At 48.8% G+C, this 10,841-nt stretch overlaps 1 protein-coding gene across 1 annotated transcript in view; it reads right to left on the bottom strand.

Annotated features, from left to right (window-relative positions):
* LOC148045269 (maestro heat-like repeat-containing protein family member 7) overlaps positions 1-10,841 on the bottom strand; it is a 30,201-nt gene that overhangs the window by 17,759 nt on the left and 1,601 nt on the right. Inside the window, exons 3-9 of the mRNA XM_087715335.1 lie at positions 6,711-6,818; positions 5,517-5,633; positions 4,922-5,044; positions 4,224-4,373; positions 2,206-2,325; positions 1,634-1,713; positions 877-1,012 (exon numbers count right to left, since the gene is read on the bottom strand). Coding sequence (XP_087571461.1) covers positions 877-1,012; positions 1,634-1,713; positions 2,206-2,325; positions 4,224-4,373; positions 4,922-5,044; positions 5,517-5,633; positions 6,711-6,818 — 834 coding nt within the window. The remainder of the gene's footprint in view (positions 1-876; positions 1,013-1,633; positions 1,714-2,205; positions 2,326-4,223; positions 4,374-4,921; positions 5,045-5,516; positions 5,634-6,710; positions 6,819-10,841) is intronic.

Consider the following 10,841-nt stretch of genomic DNA (forward strand, 5'->3'; position numbering starts at 1 on the left):
AATTCCTCCCCCTCCCTCCGACCCACATACCTTTTCCAGCTGTTTCACAATCACAGAGGATTTCAACTCTCCTCTTGCCTGCCATGATGAAGATGTAAAAAATGTAAAAGGAAAAAGGCAAGAGCTGCTGAGGTCAGTCTGGGTTAGCTGCTGCCAGAGCCTCCAATGGATGACTCTGCTTAACTCTTTAAAAAACAAGCCTCTAAAAAAAGCGCCCTCTACAGGAGGAGGCGAGAGAACCACGTGCCTCATCTACATAAGGAATTTTTCGGCTTTTAACTCTGCTTAACTCTGCTCGAGTGATCATAAAGATAGACTAAATGAGGCACGTGGTTCTCTCGCCTCCTTCTGTAGAGGGCACTTTTTTAAAGAGGCTTTTTTAAACAGTTAAGCACTAAGCAGAGTCACCCACTGTGACTCTGGCAGCAACTAGCTCAGCCTTTTTCCTTTTAATTTTTTTTTCTTTTCATGATGACAGTGGTGAGGCCCTGCCTCCCCTGACTGCACGTCACCTCTGCAGACCATGGTTGCTCTGCCCCACCATGTCCCTTCTTTTGTTGGGGGGCAAAGAGAGGAGGAATTGGTCTTGAGAAGATCCTTCAACCAGAAGATGAAAGAGAAGTGGAGGAAGAGGGAAAAATGGGGAGGAAAACCCCCTGGAGATGTTCAGGGCTTCAAAATAGGGACTCTTGGGATCCAGAAATGTAGAACGAGAAGGGGAAGCAGACTTTCAAGACCAAAGAGGAAGGGACAGGCCAAGGGGACCTTTGGCTCGAGGGATGGATCCAGGGCTGCTGAGGAGATCGGGAATCCTGTTCACTGCATCCTTGTTTCCAGGTGGATCCCCTATTGCTTTGCTCCGTCTGGACTGCTCACCTGAGATTGAAATGATGTGGGTGGGCTATCAGTTTTCATTGTGGACACCTTGATAGCTGGCAATGAAAACACCTTCTGGATGCTTTGGTTGACCACTTCAGACCTCACCTCGGAGGTCAAGGAGGGCTTCATACGGCTGATGAAAGACAAGAAAAGAGGAGGGAGGTGTGAGGAGAGCCTAGACTCAGAGGGCTAAAAGGGACCTTGGAGGTCTTATACTCCAACCCTTGCTTTATGGTCCTTAAACCATCCCAGTCATATGGTTGTCCTCTCTTTTCTTGAAAACCTCAAGTGATGGAGAGCCTATAACTTTTGGAGGCAAACCCTTCCACTGATTGATTGTTCTCAGTATAAGGAACTTTCTCCTGGATCTGTAGTGTCTGTCTGTCTGTCTGTCTGTCTGTCTGTCTGTCTGTCTGTCTGTCTGTCTGTCTGTCTATCTATCTATCTATCTATCTATCTATCTATCTATCTATCTATCTATCTATCTATCTATCTATCTATCATCTACCTTCCTACCTACCTACCTACCTACCTACCTACCTACCTACCTACCTACGTCTCTCTCTCTCTTTCCATCCATTTATCCACCCACCCACCACAGCCCTGATGTGTCCCTCAGGGAAATGGAGTTTGACACACACAAACACACACACTCATTTAGAGCACGGGGACTTGGCATGGAAATCCCATCACTTGGTCCAACTCCAAGTTCCTCCCCAGCTGGTGGGAAGATGAGTGTGGTGCAGGTACGTACCTCATGCAGGTGATGGTGATGATTGCTTGATGGAGAATTATGACGGACAGGGGTCTCGCGGGCTCATCTTCAATGACTTCCTGAAAGGTGAACGAAAGACATGTAAAGAAGCTACCATCCAGATGGCAGCATTCCCATCTCTACGCCTTTCCTGGTTGATACAGTAAGTCCTCAACTTACAACTGCTCGCTTAGCCACCATTTGAACTTATGATGGATCTCTCCAGGAACCCTCTTAGAACCAAGGAGAAATTTCCTGACAGAACAATTAATCAGTGGAACAACTTTCCTCCATAAGTTGTAAATGCTCCAACACTGGACGTTTTAAGGAAGAGATTGGATAGCCATTTGTCTGAAGTGGTGTAGGGTTTCCTGGCTGGACTAGAGGACCTCCAAGGTCCCTTCCAACTTTGTTCTTCTAATTCTAACACCCAAGGACTACTTATATACAATGGGGCAGAATTCACTTAACAGCCATCCCACTTAGAAACAGAATCATTTGGAATTCAATTCAGTTCAAATTCTCTTTCAAACCTAATGCGCCCAGGAGCACCTGCCCCCCTCCCCACTTACGATGATCTTGATGACCAATTCCTGTTTCTCGGGTAGATGGAGGTCTTGCCTCCTGCTGAGGGCAGCCGCTTTGGTGACCATGATGATGGACCTCATGAAGGCTTTCTTCAGACCTTCGTCCTGGGAAACCCAAGTGGGAAGAGGGTGAGGTGAGAAGACACCAGGAGGAAGAGGGGGCGTCTATTTATTTCAACCTTTACGTAGCTGACTGTCTTTTCTTGAACTCCGGGGGGCTCCCAATCAAAATACCCCTTGGACATTCTGAGTTCTAGTCCTGCCTTAGGCAGGAGAGGCAGCTGAGAGACTTTGGGCCAATCACCAAGAGATGGAGAGTTCTAGTCCTGCCTTAGAAAGGAGAAGCAGTTGAGAGACTTTGAGCCAATCACCAAGAGATGGAGAGTTCTAGTCCCATTATAGCCATGAAAGTCATTTGACTTTCAAACTGTCTGAGCCAATCACCAGGAGACTGTGAGTTCTAGTCCCGCCTTCAGCACGAGAGCCAGCTGGGTGAGTCCACATCTGGCCCAGTTCTTCTCTCTCAATCCAACACATGTCACAGGGTTGTTGTGGTTGTGTGAAAAGGAAGAAAGAGGATAATCCATCACTGGACCCAGCCAGTTTGAACAACTACCGTCCAGTCTCCAACCTCCCCTTCATCGGGAAGGTTATTGAGAAAGTTGTGGCCTTGCAACTCCGGCGGTCCTTGGATGAAGCAGATTATCTAGACTCCTTTCAGTCGGGTTTCAGGCCTGGCTGCAGCACGGAAACCACTTTGGTCACACTGACCGATGATCTCTGGAGAGCCAGGAATGGAGGTCATTCCTCCATCCTAGTGCTCCTTGACCTCTCAGCGGCCTTCGATACCATGGTATCCTTCTGCGACGGTTGCGAGAGGTGGGGGTGGGAGGCACTGTTTTTCAGTGGTTCTCCTCCTACCTCTTGGACAGGTCGCAGTCGGTGTTAGTTGGGGAGGAGAGGTCGACCCCTAGACCCCTGAAATATGGGGTTCCTTAGGGTTCGGTCCTGTCCCCCCTGCTATTTAATATCTACATGAAGCCACTGGGTGAGATCATTCGATGGCACGGGATAAAACACCATCAATATGCGGACGATACACAGCTGTATCTGTCCACCCCGTGCGAACTCAGTGAAGCGGTTGACATGATGTGCCAGTGCCTGGAGGCTGTTAGGTTCTGGATGGGGGTTAACAAGCTTGTACTCAATCCAGACAAGACCGAGTGGCTGTTGTGTTTCCCTCCCAAAAACTTGGTCAATATTCCATCACTCAGGCTGGGGGGTGAAAATCTACACCCCTCAGACAGGGCTCGCAACTTGGGGGTCCTCCTGGATCCACAGCTGACTTTAGAACACCATTTGTCAGCTGTGACCAGGGGGGCATTTGCCCAGGTTCGCCTGGTGCGCCAGTTGCGTCCCTTCCTGGACCAGGAGGCGCTCGCAACAGTCACTCACGCCCTCGTGACCTCAAGACTGGACTACTGCAATGCGCTCTACATGGGGCAGCCCTTGAAGAGTATTCGGAGACTTCAACTCGTCCAGAATGCAGCCGCGCGAGCGATTGTGGGTGCACCTCGGTACACCCATGTTACACCTATCCTCTGCGAGCTACACTGGTTACCGATCAGTCTCCGGATACGCTTCAAGGTGCTAGTCGTAATTTATAAAGCCCTTCATGGTATTGGATCTGGGTACTTGAGAGACCGCCTGCTGCCAATTACCTCCCACAGACCCATTAGATCTCACAGGGTTGGCCTCCTCCGGGTGCCATCTACCAGCCAATGCCATCTGGCTATCAGGGTTGAACTGTGGAGCCCTTGGTGCTCCCTGAGCTTGGTTGGTTTTTACAGACGTTTCTTATATTTTTTCACCATCAATTGAAATCCAGAGAAGCAGGGATTAACCCCAGACAAACAAGGCAGCAGTAAACAACAGATCAAGGAACTAGCAAGAGGAAAGCAACAGTTCTGCCAGCACTGACACGAGGGTGGAAACCAGCCTACCTTGTTCATGGTGGAGTACTGGACGAGAATTTCGGATACGATGGGCTGGATGAAAACACCCAGGTCTTCAGGGGAGGCTCCCTGGGCTGCTTGTCCATAGCAGAGGATTAATGTTGTCCTAATCCTTCTGTCAGACAGATATTGTGAGTCCTGCCAGGACAAAGACGAGGGGGTCAAACTCTTTTCCCAAGCACCAGAAGACAAGACAAGAAGCCATGGGTGGAAACAGATGGAGATTCTTAGTCATCCAGGTCATGGTTGTCCCACAGGAGCTTTTTCCAAAGGCAACTGGATTGTTTTTTTCCTTGAAGAGGTTTCGCTTCTCATCCAAGAGGCTTCTTCAGTTCTGACTTCGGTCAAAACAGAAGAAGCTTCCTGCATGAGAAGTGAAATGTCTTCAAGGACAAACAAAGTCCAAGCCCTTTGAAAAAGCACCTTTGGGTCTACTTGAGACGTTTGTTGGGCATGATCTTCTCTCGCCTTATAAAATGGTCCTCCAGGAGATGGAGGTGGAGAATTTCCAGCCTCACCTACAATCTCAGTGCTGGTCTCAGGTCTTTGAGATCTATGACTAGTCTGAAGAGAGCAGATGGCCTGGAGCATCCGTCCTTCTAAACATCTAGGACTTTCCTTCCCAGAATCCCCCAGCCTTCTTCTCTACTGAGTTTTGGACCTTGGAACCCCATCCCTGATCTTACCTCATGGGAGCCTTCCAAGAGAGATAGTAGCTTGGGCTGTGCGATGTTACCGACTTCCCTGAGGACCAAGAGGATTTCTGGAAGATGATGGAATGCAGCAAGGTGGATGGCCTCTGAGATTCCCTAGGCAAAGCAATGCTTGCAAATTAGGACATTTGCATTTTCTTTTTTTAATCTTCCTCTTTCTCCTCCTCCTCCTCTTTGCAAACCCCAGGCCCTTCTACCACTGATGGAATTACCTAACTGGGTAATAAAATGTCTGCAAGAAAGCAACCAAGCACAGAGAACACCAAGGACCCCACAGTCTTCTTCCTCCTCCTCCAAAAACCCCACAGTTTTCTTCCTCCTTCCCTCCTTCCTCTTCTTCCTCTCCTCCCTCCTCCCTCCTCCTCTTCCCACTCCTCCCTCTCCTCCTCTGATATTCCCTTCTCCTCTCTTCACTTCCCCTCTTCAAAACTTGTTCCCTTCTAGAACTGATGAAATGACCTAGTTGGGTCGCGAAAGGTCTACATTTCTTGTAACCAAGCTCGGAGAGCACCAAGGACCCCACAAAGTTGGAGGTCTCAGCCCCCACAGGCAGCCCACTCCCACTCACCTCTCTGTCTGTCTCGTCTGCAAATGAGATTGCCAGAAGCTTCTTGAGGTGATCTTTCACAAGGTCCTTCTGCTTGGTATTCCTCAATTTTAGGCCATAATATTTGTACAGGTTTATCTGAAGGTTGGAAAAAGAGTTTGTGAGTCTGAGGGAGCTCCACCCATCATCCAGGAAAAGGAAGCACATGGATGATCAGAAAAGGAGCAAGTGTGGTGAAGCACAGAGCCATTTCCAACTAAGCATGGCTTACTCGCCATGGGCAGGGAATAAGAGTTACACTAATAGCAGTGTTCCAATATCTCAGAGGTGGCCCCAAAGAAGAGGGAGTCAACCTATTCTCCAAGGGACCGGAAGTCAGGACGAGAAGCAACAGATGGAAACTTATCAAGGAGAGAACCAACCTAAAACTAAGTAGAAACTTCTTAGTAGAAGATCTTAGTAGAAGATATCCTGGGTCCCTTCCAACTCTCTTATTATGTTATTCTGTGACTAATCAAGAAGAACCAAGGAGCAACTTCCTAACAATGAAGACAATTAACCACTGGAACAGTTTGCCTCCAGAAGTTGTGGATGCTTCTTCACTAGAGATTTTTAAGAAAAGATTGGACAACCATTTGCCTTAAAGGGTAGAGGGTTTCCTCCTTGAGCAGAAAGTTGGACTAGAAGACCTCGGGGGTCCCTTCCAACTCTCTTATTATGTTAGTCTGTGACTAATCAAGGAGAGAACCAACCTAGAACTAAGGAGGAACTTTCTAACAGTGAGAACAATTAACCAGTAGAACAGTTTGGCTCCAGAGGTTGTAGGTGCTGCATCACTTGAGGCTTTTAAGTTGAGATTGGACAACCATTTGCCTGAAATGGAAAAGGGTTTTCTGCTTGAGCAAGGGGTTGGACTAGAAGATCTCCGAGGCCCCCTTCCAAGTCCGTAATTCTAATATTCATTTTTCTGTCTAACATCGAAGAAATGTGGAACATAAGCATCAAAGAAAGGATGCCAAAGGAGAGACAAAATGAAACGACAAACGTTAAAATGATTTTTAACATTATTGGAAAGAATGAAACTGTTAAATTAACCCGTGGCTAGTCGGCCGTGACTCGTGGGCAGTGGGGAGTTGGCCAAGGCAAGTTGTCCTCTTCTGACCTTTGTCTAAGACAACTGCCGTCCTAAAAAGGGGAAAAGCTCAGCACATTTACCTTGTCTTTAGCCAAGGAGTGGGAATCGCTTTGTTGCATTGAAGGCTTCTCGCTGGTGGGCTGCAATCCGCTCATTTTCCCCCTGGTGACTTTGTGGTCTGCAGAAACCTGCTTTGAAAACAACGACAACAAGGACAACAAAAAAGAAGTTGTGAGGAATAGCAATAGCAGTTAGACTTATATACCGCTTCATAGGGCTTTCAGCCCTCTCTAAGCAGTTTACAGAGTCAGCATATCGCCCCCAACAACAATCCGGGTCCTCATTTTACCCACCTCGGAAGGATGGAAGGCTGAGTCAACCTTGAGCCGGTGAGATTTGAACAGCTGAACTGCTGAACTGCAGTCAGCTGAAGTAGCCTGCAGTGCTGCATTTAACCACTGCGCCACCTCGGCTCTTAGGAAGTGAAGGAGCAGAGGAAGGAAGAGGTTTTTCTGTGTTTCCAAGGGGAGGGTTGGTCTCCCTTCTGCCTCAGGGTGCATCGGATCATTGATTTGACTTTTCTAGCTGGGACAGACATGAAGCCCATCTGGATTGTATCAGCTGGAGCCGAGAGAGCTTTTGAGAGGAACAGAAGGAAAAGCTCTGCCACAAATGGTGAGATGAAGAGCTTGGATTTTCTTCCTCTGTCTGGAATGGCCAGGAAACAACCTGTCTCCAGAGGTTGGTAGTCCTTGATTTATCACCATCTACAACCTGCGAAATTGCTTAGTTGGGGAATGTGACTGATGACCCACCTTGGGGGAGGGGGAAACAGGGTCAGAGCTAACGCCGCAAAAAGTGAGGTCAGAGTTGGCTCCAATTGGATGGGGTGGATATGAAGCTCCTAATAAACAACTGGGTTTCTTTTGAAGGTTGGGTTGAGGCTCATGATTAATTCGGGCATCCCTCACATAGGGAACATTGTCAGTAGTACAAGGGAGTACAAGGTTTTCAGAGTGGAGGAGAAGAAGGGTTTTCTTGCAGACGTTTCATGGCCCAACTAGGAAACATAATCAGAGCTAGAAGGGAGTGAAGTTTCCTCTCTGTTTATACACAATAGCTTGCCCTAAATAAGCAGAGAGCAAACATCACACACTCACCAGCACTGATGATGTAGTTGGGTCATGAAATGTGTGCAACTAAACAACCAAGTTCAGGAAGCACCAAGGGCCCCATCTTCTTCTTCCTAGCGTATTCCCACAGGTGCAGGGTCTGGTTTTTGCATCATTGAACGCCACTTTATACCGTCACCTGCGTCTCCTAGTTGCAGGCCTGCGGCTTCCATATCTTTGTTGATGGCCTCTTGCCATCCCTGTTTTGGATGCCCACAAGGTCACCAGTCACTGACTGGTGGGAGTCAGTGTCAGCATTGAAGCAACCTAGGAGATCCGAGGGGGAAGACGGAATGGAGCTGGCAGAGAGAGAGGGAGAGGGAGAGGGGGAGAGAAGGGTGGGAGGCAGAGCTTGAGCTGTCCATCACCCTTCAGATGGAGACTCAACCGTCCCCAGCCATCTAGAGCCCTCAACCGTCTAGAGGTGGCTGATGAGGAAGAGGAGGAACAGCTGGGCTCAGTGCCTGCCACGTGGAAGCCCAGAATGCAGAGGAGAGGAGAGCAGTGGAAATCTATGGGACGGAAGAGGCACCGCTGCTAGCAAAGCCCCACCCTAGCTCTGGGGGATAAGGGGGCGGGGCGGAGATGAATAGGTGTGGCAGACATGTATGCATTTAATAGCAATAGCAATAGCAATAGCAGTAGACTTATATACTGCTTCATAGGCCTTTCAGGCCTCTCTAAGCGGTTTACAGAGAGTCAGCATATTGCCCCCAACAATCTGGGTCCTCATTTTACCCACCTCGGAAGGATGGAAGGCTGAGTCAACCCTGAGCTGGTGAGATTTGAACCGCTGACCTGCTGATCTAGCAGTAGCCTGCAGTGCTGCATTTAACCACTGCGCCACCTTGGCTCTTAAGTCAAAATAAAGCACATTCCAGCAGCCTCGTCAGGGTCATCTCCAGGGGGACCTACAGTGGCCGGAGGGAGGGACTTTTACAACCTGCGAAATTGCTTCGTTGGGGAATGTGACTGATGACCCACCTTGGGGGAGGGGGAAACAGGGTCAGAGCTAACGCCGCAAAAAGTGAGGCCAGATTTGGCTCCACTTGGATGGGGCAAATATGAAGCTCCTAATAAACAACTGGATTTCTTTTGAAGGTTTGGTTGAGGCCCATGATTTACTTAGGGCAGTGGTTCTCACCCTGTGGGTTGGGACCCTTTGACCCTTTCACAGGGGTCGCCTAAGACCATCGGAATATTTTCTATGGTCTTAGGAACCAAGACACCAATTTTATGGTTGGGGGTCACCACAACATGAGGAACTGTATTAAAGGGTCGCGGCATTGGGAAGGTAGAGAACCACTGAATTAGTTCATCGGTCGGAACCCTGACATAGGGAACATTGTCAGTACTGCAAGGGAGTACAAGGTTTTCAGAGTGGAGGAGAAGAAGGGGAGGAAGGGGAGGAGGAAGGAGGGAGGGGAGGAAAGACGAGGGAGGGGGATGATGGTGAGGACTATGGGGTCCTTGATGCTCTCTGAGCTTGGTTGTTTTCTTGCAGACGTTTCATGGCCCAACCAGGGAACATCATCAGTGTTTTGGATGCCCACAAGGTCACCAATCATTGACTTCCAGTTGGTAGGCAGCCTCGGCCAAGGCTCTCCTCGGGACGTGTCCTTATCAGCGGAGTCGGGACTTCTCTCATCTTCTCTGTAATTGGTGCCACACCAAAATGTGGTTGAATGGTGTAATGTGTGATGTTCTCAGGAAGGGAGGTGCCTGATATCCAAGGGAGCAATAGCATTTCCATGGCATGGAGAGAGCTTTTGCTCCCTCCTGTTGCTGCGCAGCATTCAGGGCCATACGGTGGAACAGGAGGATGGTTCTCTTGTAGGTCTTAGATTCAAGACGGGTTGGCATCTGTCTGTTGTTGTTTGTTGTTTATTGGATTTATATGCCACCCTTCTCCCAAAGGACTCAGGGCGGCGTACAACATTAAAAAAACACATATTATAAAAGTTAAAAAGAAAATTAGATAAGAGTATCCCAAAACAACCCAATTAAGATTAACAATAACATTTTAAAAATTACATTTAAATTAACAATGATCATTCATTTATTTTATTTTGATTCAGGCCAGGCTGGCTTGCTGGAAAAGCCAACTTTTTAGGGTGCTTCGGAAGGACCAGAAGTCGGGGTTATACGAAGCTCCAGGGGCAGCTCATTCCAGAGGAAAGGTGCTCCCACAGAGAAGGCTCTCCCCCTGAGGGTCGCTAGCCGACACTGTCTGGCTGACGGCACCCTGAGGAGGCCAACTCTGTGGGATCACACTGGATGGTGGGATGCTACTGGTGGCAGTAGGTGGTCTCGCAGGTACCCTGGGCCAAAGCCATGGAGGGCTTTAAAAGTCACAATTAATACCTTGAATCGCACCCAGAGGACAACCGGATTCTGGACCAGCTGAAGCCTCCAGGTGCTCTTCAAGGGCAGCCCCATGTAGAGAGCATTACCGCAATCCAGGCGAGAAAGGACGAGGGCATGAGTGACTGTGCACAGAGCATCCTTATCCAGGAAGGGGCGCAACTGACGTACCAGGCGAACCTGGTAAAAGGCCCCCTTGGTCACAGCTGTCAGGTGTTCTTCTAAACTAAGCCATGTATCCAGGAAGACTCCCAGATTGCGGGCCCTCTCTGAGGGGGCTAAAATGTCTCCCCCTATCATCAAAGATGGAACAAGATGCAGAAATCGGGATGACAGAAACCACAGCCACTCCGTCTTGGAGGGATTGAGCTTGAGCCTGTTTCTCCCCATCCAGATCCGCACAGCCTCCAGGCATCGGGACATCACATCGAGGGCATCCTTTGGGTGGTTTAGGGTAGAGATGAAAAATTGGGTATCATCACCATATTGATGATAGCGTACCCCAAAATCATGGGTGATCTCACCCAGCAGTTTCATATATATGTTGAACAGGAGGGGTTAGAGAACTAACCCCCTGGGGCATTCCACAAGTGATGCGCCTCGGGGTTAATCCCTGCCCTGCAGTCAACACAAACTGTGACCGATCCAACAGGTAGGAGGAGAATCACCGTAAAA

This window comes from Thamnophis sirtalis, unplaced genomic scaffold (assembly GCF_051295495.1).
Source record: "Thamnophis sirtalis isolate CommonGarterSnake01/CBP01778 unplaced genomic scaffold, rThaSir2_p1.2 scaffold_5, whole genome shotgun sequence".
In the NCBI taxonomy this organism is placed as follows: domain Eukaryota; kingdom Metazoa; phylum Chordata; class Lepidosauria; order Squamata; family Natricidae; genus Thamnophis; species Thamnophis sirtalis.